General features: G+C 37.4%; 1 protein-coding gene across 11 annotated transcripts in view; it reads left to right on the top strand.

Annotated features, from left to right (window-relative positions):
- Positions 1-24,322, top strand: part of Ccser2 (coiled-coil serine rich protein 2) — a 107,177-nt gene extending 82,855 nt beyond the window's left edge. For 4 of the 11 annotated variants that reach the window (XM_031362532.1, XM_031362533.1, XM_031362534.1 and 1 more), the window contains 4 exons: positions 475-558; positions 3,907-3,993; positions 5,812-5,901; positions 23,393-24,322. In XM_031362532.1, coding sequence (XP_031218392.1) covers positions 475-558; positions 3,907-3,993; positions 5,812-5,901; positions 23,393-24,190 — 1,059 coding nt within the window. In that variant the 3' untranslated portion in view covers positions 24,191-24,322. Of the gene's footprint in view, positions 1-474; positions 559-3,906; positions 3,994-5,811; positions 5,942-11,963; positions 12,097-17,475; positions 17,516-23,392 lie in introns of all 11 variants that reach the window. The other 7 variants (XM_031362530.1, XM_031362536.1, XM_031362525.1 and 4 more) reach the window with 5 other exon arrangements.
- Positions 24,323-26,965: the final 2,643 nt, after the last annotated feature.

Raw genomic sequence — 26,965 nt, 5'->3', positions numbered from 1 at the left:
TGATTTACAATACAGAACATCACTTGGCCTTTTTTCAGATGTTTTATATAGAGTCACGTGAAACATATTCTTGGATACCTGGTATTTAATCAAATTATTTTTATGGCCAAGCCTTGTTGAGTTTTTAAATTTACTTGTGAATTGTTTATATTTAAAACATGTATCCAAACCAAAGCAGATTTGGCTGAACTTCCCACTTTTCTTAGCTGAGTTAATTTTAAATGTCTTTAGCACACCACCTATGGTCGGTTTTTAACTACTGAAGTTCAGTAGTCTGCAGTTTCCTGGGGCTATCTTTGCTACTGTTCCCTACTTCTTGCACATTTTCTTTGGCCAGTGCAGGGGGGAGGAGCTTTCGGAATTCTTAGCTCTTTCTTGTTCTTTTCGTGTATTTGAGCTAGGAGGAATTGGAGTGCAAGTGGATGCTGGTGATTATTGTATTCATCTTTCATTTGTTATTTTTTTTCCTGGTAGCATGACGGAAGTGGATCATTGCATGATGTTCAGTTATCATTGCCATCGAGTCCAGAGCCAGAAGACGATGATCAGATATATAAGGTATGGCTAGGTATTTGCACTGAAGATTTCAAAGTTTTTACTATAAAAATAATACAGCAGTAACATTTTAAGCTGTGAATAATAGAGGTATTAAAAAACTAGAGCTTTTAGAAGGCTGTAGTGGCATATGCCTTAGATCCCACCACCCAAGAAGCAGATTTGAAGTCTGCTTGTGCTACACAGTAGGTTCAAGGCCAGCCTAGACAACTTAGTGATATAAAGTCACAAAAATGATCTGTGATTGTAGCTTCAATGGCCAAATACTTGTTTAACGTCTATATGAGCATGCATGAAATCAGCTCCTAGTACAGGAAACAGGCCAACCTAGAACTTTGCCATCTGGGAAAATAATCAGAATTCCCATGAACCTTTGCCATTTGATTTAAAGTAAAGCATCACTGGACTACCATGAAACTAAAATGGTGCTTTACTTTAAATCACCCCTTGCCATGTGGAAAGTAACTTGCCCTTGTGTTACTACTGTTGTTTGTACCTATGAGTAATAATTATCAAAATAAGGTTTTCAGTGAAATTAAAATGGTAGTTAAGTATTTCATCTATCTACAGAATTGAGGATACATTAAGATGAGATTACCTTTTCTATGTTTGAAAATCTAATTATGAATTCATGTATATTTTAATAAGTAATTTAAAGTATTATAATTCTCAAGATTTTTTTAGATATTAGTAGATAGCTCTTTTACAACTATTTCTCAAGTATACACTTTGGTTCATTTAATATTTTCAAGTAAAGGTGTTCACATCCCTTTTCCTAGGTGTAATTGTTTGTCATTGCAACAACATAATCTCAGAACTTTACTGACTTCAAATAACATAATGTTAAGTTATCTATGGATCAATTACCTGATCCATAGATGAGCTGAAATTCTGCTTCATATGTCTTCTTCAATCTGAGAGCCAAACTGAGGGGTCCACCCTGCAGTGTGACATAGGATTGTAGTATAAAGGAGAATGAGCTTTGGGAAATTGATATGAGTTCTACATGGACATGGCACATGCTGCTTCCAGATGACTCAGATGGCCCAGGCCAGGAAGAGCTGAGCAGAGGAGCTTACTTAGGCTGCTTATTGGCTTCTGAGTAATTTACCAAAAGCCAAATGATATACAAAGCAATTGTAATCTTAAGACTGTAGCACAGTAGTTACATGGGTTAGTAATCTGGCCTTTTCCATTTGGTGTATACTTATTGTTACTCAGTTACTCAGCCATGCAATTCCACACTACTGGTCCTGACGAAGTGTTCCACATCAGCAGATCTGCAGAAGGCTAGGTTTTATAAAACAGTTTCATATGGGCATCTAGTTTAAAATAAGTGATTTTGATAACCTTGAAGCATACTAAAATTCCCATAGCTTTGTGGCTAACTTTTTTCCTCACATCATTTTTCCTCTCAAGTTATGAAATTTTATATATGCAAAGAATTAATTTTGAGACAAGGTCTTATTTAGTCCAGGCTGTTCTCGACCTTTCTGTGTAGCTGAGGCTAACCTAGAACTCAGATCTCCTGTGTTCACCTTTGAATGGCTGTGCTAACAAGTATGTGCCACCACACCAGGCCAGAAACTTACTATAAAGAGACAAAACTAACTTCACCTTTCAAAGTGCCATGTTCTCATCGTTTGGTTTTTCATTTCTGTTGTCCATTTGTTTTAGTATTACATGATATACACATTGACAACTGACATTAATTCATGTGCTATTTCCTTTGTGAATAGACAGATCATTTGTTGTTTATTTCTTATTCAAGCTGAGATGGAATAGTTTATTGTGTCCTATGTTCTCTATTTCTTTTGATTCATAGCATTTTTGTAATGTCATTCAAGCTAGAAATAGATTTGACTCCTCCCACTAGATGTAAATGGCCTGTGATCACTCTTGGTTCAGGCTTCTCCTCTGGAGTATTGCAATGCCTTGGGTGCAGCTTCTGTTTTGCAGTATTGATGCTGGCTGGAGTCTTTCTCTTTAATTCTGGCAGCACTTGTCAGGACAGTGGGTCTTTGAAGAACACTCCTTCCCTGGTACTCACCTGGCATATTTATTTACTTTTTGCGGAGTTCTGAACCAATCTTGAAAGTTCTACTATACATTAATTATACAGTTTTACTATACATTAATTTTCTGTTCCCTTTGTCCTGCCCTTGATATTTTCTAACAAACAACTTAGAAGTGTCCTTGAAATCTTAGTTGAAGTCAGTTTTGCATGATGATCTCCTTTCCTGTATAACCTTTGGCCCCAGTCTCTTTATTATGTCAATTCAAAGCAGTTAAGCACATACCTTTTTATAGTCAGGGTCATAAATACTGATCCAACCACAAGAAACTCAAGAAGAAGGAAGACCAAAATGTGGGCACTTTATTCCTTCTTAAAAGGGGGAACAAAATACTCATGGAAGGAGTTGCAGAGACTAACTATGGAGGACTGAAGGAAGGACAATCCAGCCTGATATAGCTGTCTCCTGAGAGGCTCTGACAGTACCCGACTAATACAGAAGTAGAGGCTCACAGCCATCCATTGGACTGAGCACAGGGTCCCCAATGTATGAAGGAGTTAGAGAAAGGACCCAAGGAGCTGAAGGGTTTGCAGCCCCTTAGGACGAACAACAATATGAACTAACAGTACCCTCAGAGCTCCCAAGGACTAAACTACCAACCAAAGAGTTCACATGATGGGACTAATTGCTCCAGCAGCATATGTATAGTAGAGGATGACTAAGTCGGTCATCAGGAGAGGGTGGGGTAGCGAGCTGGGGGAGGGGGGAGGGAACAGGGGTTTGTTCTTGTTCTTGTTTTTTTTTTGTTGTTTTTTGGTTTTTTTGGAGGGGAAACTAGGAAAGGAGATATCGTATGACATGTAAATAAAGAAAATGTCTAATAAAATAAAAATAAAACTAGGTAGAAAAGTATGTCATTTATGTAGTAGTGTAGAAAATATGATAAAAACAATAGATATGAACTAGATGCATATGTGTTAAATTATATGCAGAGATATATTTTGTTCTATTTTTAACATGTCTTATTATTTTTATTACCAAGATAGAATAATTGTTCATATTTATGGTGTACAATGTGGTATTTGAAACAAGTCTGTAATATTCAATATTAAATCAGATGAATTAGCAAAAATAAATAAATAAATAAATAAATAAGTAAATAAATAAATACTTATCCAGGTGGGAGCTTGGTGAGTATTAGCTGTTAATTCCCTTTTCCCATTGATTACATTCCAGTTGCCATTAGACCATGAAATTAGTTTAAAATGTTCTAGATTTCCTGATGTTATAGTTACCATTAGAAAATTTCACATAACAGCATTTTTTCATATTTCAGAATGAAGATTTACTAAATGAAATAAAACAACTTAAAGAGGAAATAGAGAAAAAAGATGAAAAAATCCAACTCTTAGAGCATCAGCTTGTAAGTATTATGACAGACTAAAGCTGAGGCTCTTTACAGTGGGGCAGTGTTTGTTTTTATAAGACTGAGTGGAGTGGAGTTTGACATTAGTTTTGACTTTTGAAGTCATGTCACATTGTGTTCAGAGTACATATGTTCCAGTAGAATATATGATTGAACTTTGATATAAAATATGAAGTATTTATGTGAATTATTCTTTGTTGGTTCATTGTTGATCTCCTCTGTTGTGGGGATATAAAATTCTTCACTTTTGCTTATTGATGGAGAGTAAATGGCTTTCTTTCAAACATGTCTTGAGAAATGAATACCTGGGCATTTTATCTCTATGAGCAGAGTGAAACTAAGTACTTGGCCTAACGTATTATGTTATACTGAAAGGGATTCTAGAGAAGTAGTTTCATGTCTGTGGCAATGATAAATGGTTTCCCAGAGTAAGGCTTGATGAATCATCATGATTTTATAGTTGTTGTAATTTTAAATGTTCATAGGAAAACAAACTATTTGTATAGTACCTTGAATTCAGCTCTAGGATAGTTTGTAATAATTAAAAGGCTAGGTAAAAAGAATCTATTGCATAAAATGGCAAAAATCAAAATAATATTTATTGAGAGCCAAAAACCAATATGACAGAGCAAATTCAGCTTTATAAAATACTAATTTCGTCGAGAATGTCAAGGATTTAACATTGAACTGTGCTACTGAGGCCCTATGGCAGGAGTCCAGCTCATGAATGAATAGGAACAGACAGATCAGATATGTCTAAAAAGGCAGTTGATTTGAATTGTGTAGAGAATTTATTTTTGAATTGATAATACTCCAGGACAATAAAGTCAGTGGATCATTAAAGAGTCTCTTCAGGATGAACAGAGAAACAGAAATGGCATCTGTTTGTACTTAATACCCAGAAGAGTTACATCACAACTTCATTTAAGAAATGGTCTTTAATGGGTGTTGCCAAAATAGTTTCCCCAGAGAGTTCTAAATAAACATCTTCTCTTATAGGCATCATCATCAGCCTGAAGTAGAATTCCACCAAAGTCCAACTTTGGGTACCAATGAGTCTGCTGAGTTTTGTTTCAGAGCATAGGTGAAAGACTGTTTAAAGGAGCATGGGTGAGCCCACAGTGGCTACACCCCTGGCAATTCTCACCCCACTGCTGTCTAGATGGAATTCCCTCTTAGTTAATGCTCCAGAGAATACAAACTCTAGCTCTTCCTCAAGACAACAGGGCCACAGTCATTCAGGCAGAGGTTAGTATAGCTGGTGGGAGGGTGCTGAAGAGTGAATCTCAGGTGAATTAGTTGAACCTTTCCACCCTGTCTAAGGAGTGTCATCAGGCCCAACCTTGAAATTCTCTTGCAAGTAGTTACAGTTAGCCTGATAAAGATCATGTAAGGGCAGAGGACAGTGCTTTACAACAGCAAGGTCAAAATAGACCAGAGAAATAATAGAATTTTCAGTAGTAGTCTTTTTTTGCCCTTGATTTTTACATATATTTTACATCTAGATGTGATGTTATATACACACATAAAATTATATATAGTGAGTTCTTTTTAGACAGTTTAAGAGATTGCCAAGAGAAATTTTGACTATTTGAAGTGTAGCTCACTGGCTTTCTCTTAAATACAGTCCCTGAAAAAGGAGAGATGACTGGATAGACCTTGATGTTTGATATAGGCATGTCTGCCATCAAAGTGTCCAGAGCTGCATTGTATGGTGCAACTTGATGAGTTGGCCTGTTCTTCTATGACAGCCTCTAACTACCTGTGTGTATGTACAAAATTAAACCATTTTAAACATTTTGTGGTTTTCTCCAGGCAACCCGATGTAACTGCCACCAGAAATCTAAAGAGGAAAAGTGTACATATGCTGATAAATATACCCAGACACCCTGGAGAAGGATTCCTGTAAGTCACCTAGTCTTCACTCCTGTCCTGTGCTATTTTGGTGTGTTGCTTTGATTTTTAATCTAACCACTAATAATTTTGAACCTGCCATAGCTATTTTTTTTTTTTAGGTGAGTGGCTCTTTGCTTGTCTCCTAGTCATTATGTGCTTTCCAAAGCTTCTCTTGTGTGCTCTATACAAGCGAATGTGCTTTTAATAGCTTTTTCATTCTGCATACTGTGGCCCATCTTATTGGAGTGTCTGCTCTTTTCTCATTGCATGCTTTTGTGGGAGTAGTAATACGTTTGTCCCACTTATACAGTAGATCCCATTTGGAAGGTATATGATTAGAGAGAGCATATTCCCTTTTGTGTTGAAATTTTTCTAAATAGTTTTATTATTATAATTATAGACTATTGAGGGAATTAGAAAATATTAATACATGAAAACATAGTTGGGGTGGTTTATTAGAAATAGTAGGAAATAGCTACATAATTATTTTTTATTCTTTTTGAAAGTGTTATATATCAAAATATATTTGCTGCTGAAAGTACCTTGAGTGCCTGGAACTCGCTTCAGGGTGTCAGATATCCTATTGTATGGATAAAGCTGTAGACTTCTAATACTTAGAGCTTGGAATACTTTGAGATTCCTTTTGTGTTCTGTATGTAACTGAGTCCCAGTAACACAGGTTAATAGGAAAATACAAAGGCTAATATAGTCAATCCAACTAAGAAAATGTAGCTATAAAACTTGAAATTTTACAAAATTCTTACTTCTGTTTCTTTTCATATAATGTGTAATTGCATTCTTATGGGATGATATGATAATAGAAATTAACTTACCTGGAGATCATCTTGATTCTTGAAGGAACAGTGGGGAATCTGGGAAGGAAATGCATAGGTAGACAGACGCCTCAGTTCCTGAACAGCCAATGGGACTACTGAGTGTCTGAGAAAAACAGGTGCAAGGTCGTGTAGGCGGATGAGGAGCTTGTGAGGGCGGGAAAGGAGGCCTCTCAGAGAAGGCGGTAGGCGTGTGTAGACAAAGAAAGCACAGTTCTTTGATGTTGAAGGCTGTGGGCACTTAAATGTTTGGGGACAAGTCTGAAATGAAAGATTATGTCCTGTGTCTCTGCATGGGCATTTGATCTTTCTAGGGTCTCCAGTTTTCCCATAGGCTATTGTAGTTTTAAACATCATTACTTGGCTTTTCTGTTAAGTATGAAAAGCTTCACTTTGCATCTTCAAGGAAGTCATTAAACCTTATAATTTACCTGGCTCCCCCCACCCCAAGCCCCTGCCTCACTGTTTTAAAACAGGATATTAATCTGCCTTTTTAAGTAACTGGAACAAAACAACCCCAACATATTCCTGATTCAGTTTTTACAGTGGTCTTGGTAGAAGTAAAGGTCAGGATTTAGCCAAGCACTGTCAACTCACACTTTAGCTTTCACCATTACTCTTTTATATTATAGGCATCACCTGACCACATTCCTTTGTTTTGGAAATAGGAATAAAAATCAAATAGCCTATTACATGTCTATAGCAAAAAAATTGGCAGGGACAATACTATAACTTAGGATTCCTTACTACTTACGGAAGAGCCTTGCCAGATGAGAGGTTTTGAAAATTGGAATGGGAGGATTGGACCATTCTTAACTACAGAACAGCTAGTAAAGGTGGTGGTGGTGGGGGATGGGGGTGAGGGTAGGGGTGGGGAGTGGGAGTGGGGTGGGTGTGGGGGGCAACAGTAAGTGCACAGTTAAGCTAGAAACACACATGTGTCCGAAGGGAAAATAGTGACAGTGTGAAAGCTCATGTGAGTACAGAGTCAGAAAGTCTAATGGAGGAATTACTGTACTCACTGGGGTTCATTCAGTGAATAAATAAATGTTTTTATTTACTTCAATAATATTTAAGTATCTAGTTAATAATAAGTTTACTGTGTGATCTTTTCCCCCTGTTCCTTGGGCTTCATTTGAAATACATTATTTTGGAAACAGTTACTCTAATTATAGTGATTTTCTTTTCACTCAAAAATTATACCTTGCTCCAGATGTTCATTTTTTTTTTTAAGATTTATTTTATGTATGTGAGTATACTGTCACGGTCTTCAGACACACCAGAAGAGGGCATCAGATCCCATTACAGATGGTTGTGAGCCACCATGTGGTTGCTGGGAATTGAACTCAACCTCTGGAAGAGCAGTCAGTGCTCTTTACGGCTGAGCCTTCTCTCCAATCCTATAGATGTTCTTTTTCAAGTAGGAGTTCAGCATATTTAGACAAGGTTTAGGTGATAGAAAATATGGGGGTTCAGTGTGGTTCTTGTTTGTAAAGGTTTTTTTTTTCTTTAGGCAGAAATTTTAGAAATGAAAAGGCTATTTAAATACCTTTTTGCCCCAGGCGGTGGTGATACACGCCTTTAATCCCAGCACTTGGGAGGCAGAGGCAGGTGGATTTCTGAGTTTCAGGCCAGCCTGGTCTACAAAGTTGAGTTCCAGGACAGCCAGGGATATAAGAGAAACTCTGTCTCGAAAAAACAAAATAAATAAATATTAAAAAATATCTTTTTAGTGTAATTTTTTTTAAATCGGCCTAAGCCTTTGAGAAGGTTGCAGATGATAATCTGTCATCTTCACATTTTCTCATAGCATCTTGAGCCAGCTTAGTCGTTTTTGACATTGCTACAGTCACTTGATTATTAGCATGTACTTGTGAGAATTCTCTTGAACATTATCTAAATATGAAGGAAGAAATCTGCCTGCAATGAAGGATGGATAGGGTTGATGGCTAGGAGGTTTACTGACAAGGGTTTGTCAGAAGCTATGTAGGAGAAAGAAGGAAATGTGAAAGGCAGTAATAGATGGATGGATGCCAGAGGAGATGGCTGCTGGTGTCAGCTGGGTGGCAGAAAAGCAAGCACTTTGAAGCCAACATGAATCTCCTCTAGAGATTTGAGTGAGTGGCCTTGGTATCCCCTAATGGCTACAACACACAAGAAATACTAAACAAGGCAGTAGAGCTGAGAAAAGGAAAATCAACATATGCATACTTGTGTACATATTACTTTGTGCCAAGCTCTATTCCACTGAGTGTAGAAAAAGACACAGCCCCAATCCACAGTAGGATGCTTGCTTACTGTGACCAACAGTTTCCCTAGATGCTGGTAAATACCCTACACTCAAAGAAGCTTCTTAAGCTGAGAAGTGCTTGCATCTCAGGAATGCTGTGGGAGGCTGGCGCTCTGAGAAACCAAAGGTCATCTTATTTTGTTTTTCTTTTTGTTTGAAACATGGTTTCACTCTTTAGCCCTGGCTGCCTGGAATTCTCTATGAATACTAGGCTGGCCTTGAACCCAGCAGAGTTCCATATGTCCGTGTTTCCTGAGTTTGGAGATTAAATTACCAACAAACCCAGCTGAAGGTTCATTTTAAATATATAAAGTTACAGAACCAGCTGTGGTTGGTGCAGTCCTGTTGATCCCAGCTTGGAGGCTGATGTAACAGGATAGCCGTGAATCCAAAGTCAGTCTATGCTTTATAGCAGAACTTGATGCTTTTCTTAGAGGTAGTCTTTATTAATCCTTGTACTAGCCCACTCTTAAGAACAGCATTATTTAAAATTGAATTCCAATAATAATTAATCAAAAGGACACCATGAATTTGAGAAGGAATGTGGACATATGGGAAAATTTAGGAAACGGGAAATGATGTAAATATATTTAATTGAAAAATTATGAAATAAATAATTTATTTATTTGGATGAGAAAACATAGGACAAGCATGAGATTCTATTACCCTGTGTATTTCCAGTATTGCTTTAAAACCATTTAAGCTTAATATTTAAAGATAGAAAGTCAGTTTGCACATTAAATTCAAAATTATCCTGACATATTCTTGTTACCAGTCAGTCATTTGTTTGAACACCTAACTTAAATAATTATCAAAATTAATCCTCAGTCTCCACCAGACAGCAAAGAAGTTCTAAAGGATCTATGTCCTGTCACATAATCAGCTGTTCTGGATTACTACTAAAACAAGTGTGGGAATATGCAGACTGTCATGTCATATGGAAAGGCTTGTACGAGTTAAAACTCTGTTCACAGTTGCACCTAATTCTGCTTCTCTCTCCTGGTTTAATAGCTGAATATTACATATGAGAGAGTTAAGGGAAGATGATCTGGCATATATTTCAAAATGTTCTGTTGGAGTAATTTCTAACATATAATAAATCTTAGTTCATAACATTGCATATAGAGGAGACATATACAACATCAATTCAACAGTGGAATAACGTGTGTTGTAAGCAGTCATTTTCCTGCTGTGCAGTAGACTCATGATGTCAAGTTTTCCCAGTATATTTTTATAAAATCAGAAACCTACTACTACTATTGCATCCCAAAAGGCATTGATTTTTAAACATTAATGTTTATAACTTTATAATTTTACTAGCAAGAAACGCATTTCCTTTTTCTTAGGCCTGGGAGATAGGATGACAGAGTAACTGAAACAGCAGTATATCTCACAGAGTTCTCTTTTGAGTAATCTCCCATATGATTTTCTTTTGAGACTAATGCTTTCCTGATTTGGAGCCTGGACAGGATGATTGGGTAACATTTCTCCTGTACTATCCTGACTTTAAACTCAGATTTGCCATGTTCCTTTTCACTTGAGTTGCCATATTACAACTCAGAGATATTTATGTGTATATTTGGATATATTTGGAGGTAGATACTTAAAGGGAATTAAAGAATTTATTTTGTTGCCAAATGGTCTTATTTATATATTTATTTATTTAGTGTTCTATCTATATTTGCCACTTGAAAGGGTTTGTGTGTGTGAAAACACACACACACACACACACACACACACACACGAACACACATGCACACATCTTACACCAGTATTTGAACAAGTAACATTTATGAGGTACTCACACAATTGCTTTTGCATAGTGTAATTTTAATCATTTCAGACATCAGGTTTTGCATATAGCATATGCCAGCTACCTTTAAATACAGGCAGGAGCCACTTGTGCTTCTGAGAGTTCACATTCTAACAGGTAGAAGTCTATACACAAAAGATTACTGTTCATGTCTCACACTGTTTGTTAAAACAACCATGTTATGCATTTTGTAGTTCTATAAGAAATCAGTACTTGACTGGTACTATTTTTTCAAGGCCAATAACATTATACATGGCTCTTCTAGCCATTGACTGATCTGCTTATAAGTATCTGTCATTCAGCTTGGATGTATTGCAGACGTTTTAAATGGGAGACATTTTGAAGCTGTTCAGAGTATGTGCTGGAAGAGGCAGTGTTTGCTGTGAAGACTTAGAAAACAGGCTAAAGCAGCAGAGTTTGCTAGTATTGGGACCATTTCATTTGTGTGTTATAATTTTATTTGTGGGTATCTTTTAATTTGGCTACAGTGTAAAGCTGAGGCAAAATGTTTTTCTGACTGTGATGTTCAACATCTGACATATAGATGTCTTCCAATTTTGATAAACATGATTAAGTTAAATTAAGGACCTTTCGTCACTCATACTAAAAAGCATGCGTCACCTATGTCTTGCATGTCACACTTTGTAAGAACTTATGGTCACAATATCCTAATTATTTCTAACCCTAGCTTTCTTTGCTTTTGTGTTCTAATCTTTTAAAAATCTATGACTTGAAAAGAAAAATTTTGTGCTAATGTTTGATTTCCTGATTCATAAATTAATATTTTTGTGTGTGAATACATACAATTTATCTTCCCTCCTATAGTGCTCTTCTGCAAAATAGTAATATGATACTTAAAAGTATATGATGATGGGGTTCAATGCATACCAGAAAGGCCTATTTGTGTGTTACTTACAAAGAGTTGTGGAGTTCTGAGATATTTCCTGTAAAGTATTTGACAACTAGATTTTGAATTTTGATGTTATTAATTTGAGCTGCCTGTATGTTAAAAAATGAAATTTACTTCTCACTAACACTGTTGATGTGTTATTTTAAAAAGCGAAAACAAATGTGACTTTGGTTTCTCTGGTTCCCTTCTTCATTATGCCTCCCTACCCCATCTCTTTCTGCACAGGGTGGGTATTCTGCTCCCTCCTTCTCTCCTTGGCAGGGCTCCTTCCAGGGGATGCCACGGACTGTTCCACCGCACCGCAGACAGAGTGAGTCTGTGTCTCTCACTCCCATCCTGCTCTGGCTTCCCCTTCATGGTATTTCCCTGCTGCATGGCCCCTCCCTCCCAGTAATCTGCAGGCACCTGCTCCATGAGCACTCCCTGTGGTCTGCTCTCCTAACATTTCCTTGACTGCATGCAAACAAACCTCCACTATGGCTTCCTGAAAGCTGCCCGAGGTTAATTCCACCATATAATCTGTTGAAACCTTTCACTGGTGACCCTAGACCTGCTGGCATGCATCTGTCTTTAAGTAGATCTTATGACGATCATGAAATATATAAGATAAAATTATTTTTTACCTACTTACTTTTGAAATGCACACAGATTTGATGGACAGATGCATACTGTTTAGGGATCAGGCTTACTAGACCATTGCACACTTTAAATATCTCCTAATCAAAGGCTTTAACTATTTAATTACCATCTAAAATTTTTTTTAAAAATTTCAAGGCCGTTTTAAAACCACTAATGTCTTTTATAATTTGTTCGCTGTTTCACAGCATAGAAGCAGTGGCTTTGAATATGCATGGTTTACTAACACTTTTTAATGATTCAGTTATTACTCAACCATCCACACGTCTTGACTGCTTTAGATTATATATATTTTACTATACCTGGTAAGTTGGCTGTATTTTATATTTTTTTTTTGAAAAGTTACCCACCCCCAAAAGCTAATGTTGGTGAAAAAGAGTCAATCAGAGCTAGTTCTACACCTTCTCCATGGTTTATTCTGTGAGTCCTACCATTTTTTTCACTCATTTTCCTTAGGTAAAGTATCAGGAGTCCCAAGGGCAATTTTAATCAACTTAGAATAAAATTAATTTTTGAAAAATTATGTCTTCATCTAAATTATAAATAAGTTGCACGAATTCCAAATAAAATAAGGATTAGTTATATGCTTTGCCTCTGGTAACCTCTCAGGGGTGAGTAGATAATGTCTTTCTGTAGAGATTCTTATAAGATCCTTATAGCAATAACTATAGGATCATTACACACCCTTTAGCATCTTGCACTGAGTTCGAGAGGTTCTTTTGGAAGAGAAATGTGTTTTAACTGCTATACTGAGATTCACCCCTGAGGATAGGTGTTACCATATCCTAACAAAGCTATTTCTACCTCCTTTAGGTTGTGTGTGTGAGAGAGAGATGAAGTCACAGGAATGAACCCATTGGTTTTTCAGAGACAATTAAGAATAAGTCTTAGGTTTCTTTCTATACTAAATGAACATTCAGTGTGATAATACCTGATTCTGTACTTTCCATTCCCAGCACTCAGTTTTTATAGAAGTTGATTAGAAATAATAGGCAGGTTTTAAGGAGTATCTCTTATTGTAATGTTTCATTTTAAAAGTTCTTTCTGATACCTGCTTGAGCATTGGTTAGAGTGTACTATGTTTATCATCAAATACAGAGGCTGAGACTGTGGCTGAGTCTTCAGAAGTAGCAGTTTGGTTTTTATTTTGAGTTGTAAGAGTGAGTGGTAGATGTTAGAAGTGGTAGATACAGTATGGAAGGTAGCCTGTAGTAAGCACACACTGGTAGGTACAGTATGGAGGAGAGCTTGTTGTACATACACACTGGTAGGTACAGTATGGAGGAGAGCTTGTAAATACACACTGGTAGGTACAGTATGGAGGAGAGCTTGTTGTACATACACACTGGTAGGTACAGTATGGAGGAGAGCTTGTTGTAGATACACACTGGCAGGTACAGTATGGAGGAGAGCCTGTAGTAAGCACATAGCGTGAGAGCATCAGTTATTAGGAGTATGTACTCAGGCCATTTCACCAAGCTGCACTGGCCAGAAATCTTGCTAAATTTAAGAATAACTCTAGGAAAAGGAAAGAAGTATAGAAGTTCTTGGCTTTTACATGGCTTTCTCTAGAACTGATGAGTTGTATTCTTTTATATTTTTTATTAAAAATGAATATTAATATTTACTTTGTACTATATTTTGATTTCAAATAAAATTTTATAGGCTACAGAAAATAATCTCTGTTTAGGTATGTAGAGACCCTTCCTGCCGTGTCTGTGGAGACTTCAGTTAAGTGACTTGAGTTACTCCTTCCACGCTAACGTCCATCTGCATTTGATCAAAAATGATGCAATTCTTGCTGTGGAGTAGGAAAAATTAACAAATACAGTTGCTTCTGGCAAGTAGAAGGCCCTTATCACAAGTCCAGATAGCTTCTCCTGCCATTCTTGGTGTTTCTAAATCATATTTAAGAATGACACCCATTTGTTGCTACACCTAACATCAGAATTTTCTCTTGCTTATGTCACTTAAAATAACTTAGTAATTCTCCGTACGTCTCCTGTGTAAAGCAGCTTAGATGGAAAGGAGCAGACACAAATTACATAAAGTCCATCTCCATCTGTCCTAACAGTTCAGCCATTTCTGGATTTGTTTCTTGATGCCTACAGTTATATTCTAATAATTATATTTACCAGAATTACTTTGAAATAGTAGAATTTATAGCCTGCCTATTTTCCACAGCTTACTCTCTGCCTTTTCACTGTTTTTGGCTCAAGAATTATTATGTCTCAGGGTCCATAGCCTTAATCTAATAATTACTACAGTTTGGAAATTATTTCCAAAAATATTTGGAAACATTTATGTATAGTTTATAAAATATAGCTGTACATTTAAGTACAGGATGAGTATAACATTGAATATGTAGGTGTTTTATTTGAATTCTCACTTCCATCTACACATAACTCATAGTCAGAGCTATTAATTATTCTGACTTTGTAGTCAGAAATGTAAATCAATTAATCAGAGTGATGTTGCAATTTGTTCAGGATAAGTAAACACACTACAGTTGAATTTCATTCTAAATCCAGAGACTGCATCTTGCATTTTATTGTAGATGACCTTTTTCCTCTTATAAATAATATCATGGGCTCATTATAAAGGAGCTAAAAGATCTAAATAGTTTTATGCACTTCTAGTCTTTTATAAGGTGATAATGTTTTGTAGTTCTTGATACTTTTGAATTATATAAACATGTTTCACATAGTATAACTTGAAATCATTCTTTTTTGGTAGATGGCAATGTATTTGAGAATAATTATGATTGAATTTTTCTTTTAGTCCACATACATTACTGGAGTGCATTTTGTCTTTGTGTATAACCCAGTGCCTGTACTTCCTTAGGCAGAGCTCTGGAAATCGTTTGCTAAATGGTGTGTGTGCTTACTAGGGGCAGTTACCATGCATATTCCAACTGCCAGACATACTGAGAGGCTTGATTTTCATGGCCCACTGTGATTGACTCCAAGATGTGATTTCACTCAAATCTGTGTGCATAATTGCATCAGCTTTTGTGTTTTTATGAAAAGTTAGTTTTGGGAGTGACTTTTCATACAAATAAAATCTTTCGTTGAAATGGAAACTAGGATAATTTGGTAGAAACTGAACTAAGTCAATTGTACATTAAGCCAGTTTTTCATATCAGATAGCTTTTGTAGTCAGTTTCAGAGGCTATCTAGCATAGTTATTGGTTGGTTAATTAGAAATGTGCACCTAACTTATGTTCTAGCAAAACTTCCCAGAAACCTAGACATGTGTTAGTTTCTGCCAGTACATGAACTTTTGCCAGATGCAGCATTTAGTATTTCCTGTCTGAAGCTTTTCATGGTGCCCTCTCTGCCGATGGTGAAAGTGTTCCTTTAGCAAGCCCTTGTTGCTGAGGTGGTGGTGTGGCAAATCACACCCTGTTAGTTACACTAGCAGAACTGTTTATTATTAATTGAGAAAGTTTCTCCTACAGTACTCTACATCTCCTAGGTAGGTGTGATAGATTGTCTTTTTTTTTCAGTATGTACAATATATTACAACATAGAAATTACAGTTTAATTATATGTACATATATAGAGTATCAAAATACCTTTTCTATTTTGGTAACTAAATTCTTGAGATTAAAAATGAACAACTTCAAACACTTCTACATACAAAACTTTTAGGTTTTCATTTACTAAAAACAAAATAGTACAAGTTTTGCTGCCTTAATATATACATCAAAATAAATACTTTCAATTGTAGAAAATAGAAATGACTAAAAGACTCAAGTTTCTTGTTAACAAATAGAGAGCTGGTGAGATGGCTCAGCAGTTAAGAGCACTGACTGTTCTTCCAGAGGTCTTAGTTCAAATCCCAGCAAGCACATGGTGGCTCACAACAATGAGATCTGATGCGGTCTTCTGGTGTGTCTGAAGACAGCAACAGTGTATTCAAACAACAAATAGTTTACCCTGAATTTGTAGTATGCTTTTGATAAAAAATAAATTTACTTAATCTTAAACTCAAGTCAATGTACTTTAATCCTTTTTTAAAAAGAGACAAAATACTAAAGGACAGGTTTACACCAGCTAAGAAATAAAATTTACAACCATATAGGTATAAATATAATCAGTTGTTTGTGGAGAGTTGGGGGTCTGCAGGCGCGCGTAGGCACCGTCAGGTTACCCCGGGCCCTGTGTGTCCCGACTACACTCAGGGCGATAGCTGGGGTGAGGGTGAAGGTGACGAAGATAGATTGTCTTTAAGAGATGGTTACATGGAGCCTGTCACTCTCAGTGGCTGCCTCTGCAGTAAATGCTGTCACTCTTTATCTCTTTGATAATTTAAAAGCAGTTAACTCAATCTATGAATTTCGTATTTCTGTAGTTTTTAAGTAATATACATAGTAATCATATGTCCTCTTAATTTTTTTTTTGCGATCTGGAGGTGCCATTCTGAAATATAGAGGACAAAAGAGTATTCCTAGTTTCCAAAATCATCAGGAACTGTGATTGGATTTACTTGAAGCTATTTATAGGGGGGCTTAGTTAAATATTTTGTCTCTAGTGATGTGTGGAAGGTCATGTATCATTTATGACATCATTTCTAAGTTAAAGCACAGTTAGTTATACCTTTAAGAGGTCTTTAGTGCCATTGCAGCATTAGAAACAAACTAGCAAATATTAAGCTTATTTAGCTTTATAATGTGCTATATGTTTTTTAAATTACTAATTTTTTTTTTACTTTTTTCTATCTTCATAAGGGATTATGTGAGGCCTAATCTCCTTAGGTTTTTGCAATATTAGTATTAAATTGTTTCAAAATTCTTTTCAGTATTGTGTTTGGTAAAATTCAAGTGATCCCTTTATATAAGAAGTGTTAAGCATACTTTTTTATGAGCATGAATATTTGTACAAACTTGTAAACCACTTTAGTAACAAAGTATAAATCTATGAAATATGATTCACTATGTGCAAATCTTTTTACAATAATGAGTAATGCTTAGAAAAACAGGCAGAGCAGATTCCCTTGGCTGCTGCCCAGGCGTGGTGATTCCAGTGTTCTGTCTGGTCTCTGATGCCGTTGTCCTGTCTTTTTCTTGTCTCTGCTCTCCCATTGTGCCATTGGCAAGGAGTTGAGAAGTTAGTCCATTACTTCTCTGACAAAGCGTGGTACAGTACAATTTCAGATTTTTCCTACCACCTTCCTCATGGTCACGTTTTGCTTTTCTGTTTTCTCCCAGTTTGCATGGTGCATGTCAGAGCGTGCATGCATGATTACAGGCATGTTACAGGTGGCTCCATTTCCATCTTCCCTTTAAGTATTAAAGCGTATTTAATAATAACAATAAACTTGTATGTAGCCCAGAAAATGGTTGTGGATATTTCATGTGTATTATGTAATAGCAGTTTTATACTTGATTATTTCCTGTTTTCTACTTTACAGATGTGGAACATTTTTACTCAGGGCTTGACACTTTAGCTGCCATCTTTTTGCTAGTAACTGGAGGGGAAGGATGCTTAGGAAATCCGACATGATAATCCTAGAGACTTTGGGGTTGTGATGAAACAGTAATGATGAAGAGCTTCCCTTGGGGTTTCTTCCAGTGGGTCACCATGGAGCCACCTCTGTCTAGACAGACTGCTCCACCAGTGGGTTTGGGCTTGGTGTGTCTAATGTTATCCTTTCTAGGTGAGAATCAACTCAGAAGCAAGTGGGAAGTTTTTCAGGAGAGCTATTACCTTTATGATGGTATTGAATATGTAGATTTCATGCACTACAACTTTACAATAATCACCTGATTATATTGTATATTCTGAAAGCCCATGAAATTTTAACTGGTAACCAAATAACATTACAGTGATGTTTTTATTGCTACATTTAAAAACTTCTGATGCTTTAAAATAGATCTTTGCCACTTGCTGACAAAGTGTGTGAAATTTGAGCATTACTTCATTAAATGTGTGTGTACCCATTTAGAAAAAGAAGGGGCTAGTAACCTTCCACTCGAGCCTCAAGAAAAGTAGCCTGCGTACATGCAAACGTGGAATTGGGGCTTCTGTACTTGGGCAGAGGGAAGCCCCTGCTTCCCAGTCTGGAGTATAACATTTCTCCAGTACTTGTAAATGACTTGCATTGTGTTAAGGACCTGATAATATTCATGCTTTTATTTGCAGAACTTTAATTACGAAATTTCATTTCAGGTTACTGTGATGATTGGCTCAGTATCTCACCAATTGTAAGGAATAGATGAAAATCAAACTAAACTCAGTCTGATTCTAGAAGCCGAGTGATTCAGTGCTATGTTTGACAAACTAGATCCATCATAGAGCCATCCAATAAGTCATTCACAATTTTAATATACTTTAAAGTTCTAACTCTAGTTCTTCAGACAGGAAGGAAATAAAGGAGTCTTAGCTTTGACATCATAATACACATGAGTACTGTTGATTTAAAACACATACCTGTGGCTAACTGATGGAATCATGTGTTTGTGCCTAGAAATCTCATGTTTTGTAGCAAGTAATTTATTTTCACATGATAAAGATCTTGACTGTTCTACCAGTCCCATTTACAAAAGACGTATACCTTGAACCTCTCATGCTTATACTCTCTAATTATTACAGGTGACGTGTGTCAGGAAGCCCTGTGCTAGTGGTTCGCATGTATAGTCGTACTGTTACAGCTGGAATAGGGAAACAGCTAAATGCCTGTTGAGATAGTTTTTCCAACCTCCTGAGCTAGAAATGCCTATTCAAGTTAAAACAAAACAAACAAAAAACCACTTGATGGCTAAGCTCCTAGTTCATTATGAAAGATACTTCTGTTCAAGTTAATATGTAATTAACATCAAACATTTTAAGAAAAACAGGATTATTTTCTATTATCCAGACTTATTTGTCCATAAATTTTTAGAGGTTGATTTTTATTTAACCACTAATGATCTATTATTGACATAACCAGTCATCTTTGCTAGTTTATGGTCAATTGAGCCATTCTTGAATACACAGCTAATACTCCCTAGCTCATTCCATAGCAAGCAAATGTTCAATCACTACTAGGGAACAAATACTGGGAACACTGACTAGTATGCAAAACAGGGTGATAGCACTTGCACAAAGAGACCTGTTGTCTCTGGTTATCCTTACAAGCAGTCTAAATAGGCAGCTGAGGTCCTTGCTAAAGGCGACCATCAAGCCTTGCACAATTCCCCAGTAGTGCCTATTGCTGACATTGTCCTTGACACATAATCTTTACCCTAAGGAATTTGTAGAATCTATAGAATTTGCAGAGTTTGTAGAATAGTATGTTTATTTAAAACTCTTATGTGAGACTTGCAGTTGCAGAGTCCAGGTAGAGGGTGTGGACATCAGTCTACATTTGAGAACTTTGCTTCCAAACCCTCTACATGTTCTAAAGACAGAGTACTAAGTCTCACTCATCTGCTACTACAGGAGGATTCTGAATCCCCCAATGGTGCTTGGATTTCTGTTGCCTTAGGTTATGGGTCTTGTGAGCCTCTAAAGGCCATGAACTGCAAGGACTAGTTGGTACTTTCTGGGAGACTTTGCCCAGATAACAGGAAATCCTGTAAATTTCCTTCTCCTCAAGTCTTGTTGACCTCTCTTACTGCCCAATAGTATGCTGATTTTACACAGGAAACTTTACTTGGGCTGTTGACAGCTCAGTTGGGCTGATGATAGCTCCCTACCTGACTAAATACTTAGAGGTTCTTCTCCTCATTGAGTGTCTTCAGTTCCACAAAAGTGAGATCCTGAAGTGCTCTGAATCTTTAGATCTCTACTTAACATTCATCAGGAGCTTTCACCATCCAACATGCTGAGTTAGGCAGCTTGGCAAGTGCCCGTTGGCACCAGCCATGTCTGTTCCCCGAGCAGTGCTCTCCGCACTGTCATGGCATCTGAGTGAGAGAACAGCATGGTTTTTGTTAGTCATGGTCATGAAGCAGCCCAGGTCTCAGCAGTCCTTCCTTTCCTATCTACCTGGTGATTGCTGCTCCCCCTTTCAAAACTCAGTCCAGTCATTTGCACATTTTGTATGTTTCCTCTCCAGTCAGGCTTTTATTTTCTTTTGGATCACATGTTGTCAGAAATGGTTTTGTTGCTCATTCTGCTTGCTCTCCTTAAGGAGCTCTGTCAAGCATAGGGACTGTTGAGTGGCCAGCTCTGGCTTTTCTCACTCCTGGCACTATGCATTTTAATACACATATGTGTTTTGAAGCTGTTAGCAGGTAGCTTGTTGTTTGTTAGTGCCTGTCTGGTCCATGATAGGATGCTTCCTCACTGTTGTTTCCTTAGTCCTCACAGTATAGCAAATTTTTACCCTTTCTTGAAAGAGACCTTTACTCTTCATAATGGTGGAATTTCCCAAATTACAGTTTTCACACACAAGGCAGTCATTTTAGGATAGGGACATTAATTATATTACTAAAAATTTTTTAGGAAATGTAAAATTCATTTATCTTATAAAAATCACTGTTCTAATTAGATGATAATTTAGGCTTTATTTGTGTAACTATTTAGTCTTATCTCCTCAGATAAAGACTCAACATGCTATATTCTTAGAGCCTTGTCATTTTCTACTTGTCAGTCTTGTAACTGGAGTTTTGTTCCGTTGGATACATGTAGTGCGTCTTCTGCCCATTGTCTTTCCAGGTATTTCTCTCTATGATGTAGGGAACGTGAGAAATCTGCAGTGTGAGTGGACATCTCATGTTCAGTCAGAGACCTTCCAGAGGGGTAGCTCTCTGACTGCTGTGTCTTAACAAAAGAGATTTTTGCAGGCCAGGAGCACGTATTTGTTCCTAGGACAATAAACATTAAAAAGTCATTTTTAAAGTTGTCACTGATATTTTCAGTTTTTAAATTACTTTAAGGTTTTTTATATTGGTATAAAAAACCCTTCTTCTATTTGGAGATGAGAAAACAAAACAAGGGCCCTGTGCGTGGCCTTTAGTGCCTGCTGTTCTCCAGGCCCGCCACAGGGACATCTTGACTTCCTTTGCATGGCCCTGCCTGATCTTTCTAGTAAACCTTTATGACATTTGTGATTACTTTTATAAGCTTACTAGCAAACCTTCAGAAGAATCCACTGAATTTTAGTACCTTTCATGTTAGGCAACATTTTCTTCATCTCCATGGTAATAGGTTGTGACTAACTTTGAAGTCTGGGATAGGTAGCTGTAGGCAGTAATGGGCTAGCTTTATTTTAAACATTCTACAGTTAGAGTTAATGTTAATATTGATTTCTCTGTACAGATTAATTTTGACTGCTGTTTTGCCTTTTAAGTAGGTTTTTTTCTTAAAGACTTTACTGAACGCATCCATGTGCTTTGATCATTCTCATCCCCTTGGTTATTCCCCACCCCCACCCCTTCACAGGTCCGCCTGCACCTCTCCACTCCAACCCTGTATTCTTTTTAAAGAGTAAAAATAAAATAACCTATCAATCCAACTTGTGTTGTTCATGTTCTCCTTGGTTTATGGCCTTCCACTGCCTGCAGCTTGGCTAACCTACCAGGGGTAGCATTCTTAAAGGGAACACAATGGACACTTTCCCTCCAAAGCTGTCAGCTGGGTCATAGCTCCATGGGAGTTGGAGTTTGTGGGCCCCTCTGTCCAGTGTTGGTTGACATGGTATCTTATGATTCCTCCCCACCCTATAAAGTACCGGGCCCCCCTCAGCTGTCCCTGCTGAATGGTCATCTTGTCCTAGCTGTGGCACTCCAGTCTGTCACAGTTGACCCTGAGAAGCCATTCCAGTGCTGGCCAAGGAGTAACAAAACACAGTGAGATTTGATCAAAGAGGTCCATTCCTGCAGCAGGAATGCTGAGAGGCACTGTGTAGGTTTTTTTGTGGATTAGCATAGTTAAAAAGTATTTCATTAGTAAAAAACAATTCATTAAAATTCACATTTCAAACTTAAAGTTTTTAAAACTTTAGCCCAAAAATACTAAATAGAAATGATATATCTGGAAGAGGAAATGGTTATTGATTGTTTTAACTGACCCCTATGTTAGTTTGTACCTTTTTAAGAAAAAAAAAAAAACCTAAAAACTAAAAACTGGATAGCCAAAAATAAAGGACGTCATATATTCTCTTGAGTATGTAAAAATGTTGTCTCAGAAGGCTGCTGAAGGTACACAAGGCTGTGTGGCCTTAAGAACTTGGCTTCTGTGCTTTGGTTCTAGTTCCAGATGCTTGCATCTCTACTCTCTCAGCTGTCACTGAAAAGACTTTTGGCTTGCTGGGGGTTCTAAGAGTTGAATTTAGTGCTTTGCACGTACTGGGCTAAGTGTATTGGATGTTTTTGTGTCAGTTATTAGAATTTCACATAAACGAATACTGTAGTCTTATATTCTAAACATTGTATTTGGTAATTCTCAAGAGAGCTACAGCATTTGAGAACAAACATTAAAAAATGAATTTTTAAAATGCATAATAGCTAGAGAAATGACTCCGTGGTTAAGAGCTCTGAATGCTCTGGCATAGGATCAGGATCAGTTCCCAACCACAGGGCACCTTAGAACCAACTATAACTTTAGTTCCAGGGGATGTGATGCCCTCATTTAGCCTCCACACTTATCAGGCACACACATGGTGCACATATACCCATATATGCAAAACAACGATGTGCATAAATAAAGTGGATAATATGATGAATACCTTTAAATGTGAGTGCCATGTATGAAAATTAAATCAAAGTGCTACTGAAATGTCCTCCAGATTCCTTGTAGATAAGATTGAAGAATAATAAATCTAATGGTACAGGGATTCCCTCCCCACTTTTGCCCCATTTGATTTTGGATCTTGTTCAGTGTTTGCTGCTTGTATCATTTTTGTTTGCATTTATCATTTTTATATGTGTCATGAGTTTGCTTGGATATTGCAATTCATTTTTTTAAAAAAATCACATATTTTCCATATTAAAGTATAAGTGGCAGTTTTGCCTAATTATAATTAAATTTGCTTTAATTCTTGGTAAATTTTTAATATAAATTGTTGGTGATGTTTTTAAATTTTAACAGCCTCAAGTACTACAGCCTTCCAGCAGCCTTCCCAGATCTACAGACCACGCCCAGGGAAAATTAATAAAGTCCCAACGTATCGAGGCCCACAGTGAATATGCAGTTCAGGGCATGTGTCCGGGTGGCGCACATCCAGATGGAAGCTTTACACATGGCTTGCAACAAGACAGCAGCCGTGGTTTGGAAGAGCGTCCTTTCTCGTCAAGCCCACAGTTCACAGTGGATGTGGTGAAGGACATACCTTCTGAAACGAGCCTGAGCATGACTGTGAATGCTCAAGAGCCTTATCATTTCGCAGAAAAAAAACCCAGTGACATGCAGTTTGTAAGTCCTCCTCCTCCTCAGACCCCTTCCCAGTCAAGTACAGTGGACCAGACTAAGAGGGGTGGAAGAAACCAGTGTCCTCAGCCCAAGTCCTTGCAGCTTTTAAAGCCATCCAACCTGAGTTCTTTGTCACCTCCTCCAGATTCTGATTCATCACCAAGTAGAACTTCCACATGTAAGAAGGCACCAGGAACCACACCATGCAATTCAAAACATCAGCCAACATCCAAACAAAACAACCCTGCAAATCATTTGAATCTGAAAACATCTAAGCTCCGTCCCCCTTCTGGCTCTTTCAAGCAAAAACAAATAAGCAGTCCTCAAGTAGAGCCTCAAAACTTCCAGGCCAAGACAAGCATCCCAAGGCCCTTAGCACGACCAAAAGAGCTGCATGCCCCACACAGCAGTTTGCATTCTGGGGATTGTGTGGCCTCTAATCGATATTCTCGTCTTCCTAAACCAAAGATACATTAAGTGCACAGTCATCACCTGCCAGTTTGTTTTTTGAAAACAGTCTGCTCTCTAATAGCTTTATGTGCAGCTTATTACTATGTCGGAGGTTCCATTTCAGCAAATCTTAAAATTAAAATGCAGAAGCTTCTACTAGTTTGGTTCTTCCATATACCTGCTTGAATTACATACCATTTGCACATACTTGTCTCAGGTAAACACAAGTTTACTTACCCATCTCAGAGGCCCAAGTACCCCCTCATGCTATCTAGCCCTCTTTCTACATACCAGAAAAGTCAGAATATTCCATTTATCAGGCAAGGTGTATACTTCGCTGATTTAGTCCTGTTGTGGTATGTAATAACTGATTATCAGAATCTCACCCCGATGCTTATTCCTCTTGTGAGTATGGCTGCTATTTTAACTAAAGATCCATAGTGAGGATGGAAGGTAGTTATCTGTAAGCAGGGTTCTGGCCAGGTTTTGTGTATTTATGAGGTCTATGCAAAAGGTCCCCAATGAGGAAAGACCAGGCTTTTAGTGGGGGAGTCCTTAGCGGTTTCACCTCTCCTTTCTAGGATCAGTAATCTAGTCCTACTGTTTCTCCATTTATCAGACAAATTCCCATGATGACAGTTGTCATTATTTTATGTAAACCGGTTCTGTGTTGCTAGAACATCTTGTTTTACACATTTACTATTTGCTTATATTGCTACTGGGTAAATTTGGAGAGCTTGAGATCCCTATGGTATATCAAATGTAACCTCTGTTGGTTCTAGTTTTGTGCTGGTAATTGAGTTTTGAATCTTATTAACTTCTGGATCCATCATACTACTATCAAGTTTCCATAACATACATTGGAAATTTTAAATTAAATCTTTATCATAATATTTGTATTTATTGACTTTTTCCTAATGTCTGAAGACTAGAATAATGGACTTGAGATATTTGCACAAAATTTTAATGGGATATAAAAGATGGTTTTAAAACTTATTTTCTATAAAAAATGAATTAAAACACTTTAAGAGAAATATATAAATTTAAGACTATCATACTTCACTTTTCTGGGTTTCCTAAGTTTCTCTTTTCTGTTGATGGAAGGGTGAATGACAGTTCCTCGAAAAGTAGATTTGGGGGAAATTAAGTTGTAGGTAGGAAAGAATACTTTCTTAAGAGAGATGCTCCAGATGTCCTATGGAAGGTAGCTATGGGTCAAGAGAGATTGCTCCAGATGTCCTATGGAAGATAGCTGTGGGCCTCCAGGTGACCATGTACAGGATCCTAGCTGTGCTTCTGGCCTCTTAGCTGAGAGAATTTATCTCATGTTTGCCCAAATCATGCCATCTTTAGGCTGCTCATAAATTGTTTAATAATTCATATTAAGATTTCTCAGAAAGATAACCTTACAGGATCAAGTATCTGATTAGCTGGCCAAAAATGCATCTAAAGGAATTATGGACCAAAACAATTAAATGTCCATGGCTTCCTTTTTAAATGTACCTAGGTTACAGAGAGAAACATATCAAGTGCATTAGTGTAAAGTTGCAAAGTCCCATTTGCTGCTGTTTGGGGGCAGTCTTCCCTGAAACATCAGAACCCCTCAAGTGAATTTGTGTTTTGGAGATGCAGACCTTTCCGCAGTTTGGGAACAGGTGAGCATAGTCTCACGCCACAGCACGCTAGTCAGAGGACGCTCAGGACATGCTGTGCATGGGCTAGATGGTATCGAGTCATTGTTGCTGTGGGAAAAAGCACTTACTCTTTGTTCGTGAAAGTGAGCCGGGTTGGCTACAGGTATAAGTGGGCACATATGCTTTCTCCTTACGGAGAATGAAAACTAATCTCATGTATCACTTATCAGCTACAATCATACTCTATTCTCTGCAATAGAACATACTAATTAATGGATTAGGGTTTTTTTGTTTTGTTTTGTTTTGTTTTTTAATTAGAGACTTTGTATAGACTTTATGGAATACTTCCACAAATTGGTTTATCCTTGAAGGAAAGTTTGAGTCTTTCAATTTATTTATAACCCTCTTGTCTGAGGGAAATGTCTTTGTTGTCTATTATATTAAAGTGTTGACTCCTGTAATTTCTTTAATCTTTGGCCCACTTTAATTTTTTTCTCCCTGATAAATTTTTAGAAATATTTATCCATCAGTTCACTCTATATACCTTTGTTGGGCCTTAGTTTTGATAGAAGGTAGACAGGCTTATCAATATATTTTGTTTCCCTTGAGATAAGAGCCTCACACAATACCAGGCTGGTCTCTACCTCACTGTGCAGCCAAAGATGACCTTGGATTTTTGATCTCCTGCCTCCATCCAGAGTGCTGAGACTATAGGCGTGCACTACCACACCTGGTTTTGTGTGGCACTGGAGATGGAATCTAGGGCTCAATATATACCTGGCAAGCACTCTGTCAAGTGAGCTACATTCCCAGCCCTCATCAGTATGCCTTTGAAGCATACTGTGTGCTTCAAGTATACTACCCAGAGAAAATACCTAGGATGCATTCACAAATAGCATTGTCTATTGGCCTGCAGTTTTCTGGAAAAGCTGCAAGAATATCATTTTATCTGCTCCTAGTAATACTAAGTCCAAATGAGGGCCCAGTACTGCTGAGTAAGCAGAGGTCATTTTCTTGATGTGGCTCATTCTCTTGATTTTGTCTGTAAACCACCTCAGCTTGCTACCAGCTGTCCTCTGCGGGAACATAGTTCACTCACCCTGTTCTGTCAGTGAAGACAGTGGGAGTAGGTGAATTCTAAGCCCTAAGGGTAAAGTTGGTTAATTTT

Source organism: Mastomys coucha, unplaced genomic scaffold, assembly GCF_008632895.1.
Source record: "Mastomys coucha isolate ucsf_1 unplaced genomic scaffold, UCSF_Mcou_1 pScaffold9, whole genome shotgun sequence".
Classification (NCBI taxonomy): Eukaryota; Metazoa; Chordata; class Mammalia; order Rodentia; family Muridae; genus Mastomys; species Mastomys coucha.
This window is presented reverse-complemented; position numbering and strand designations above follow the sequence as displayed.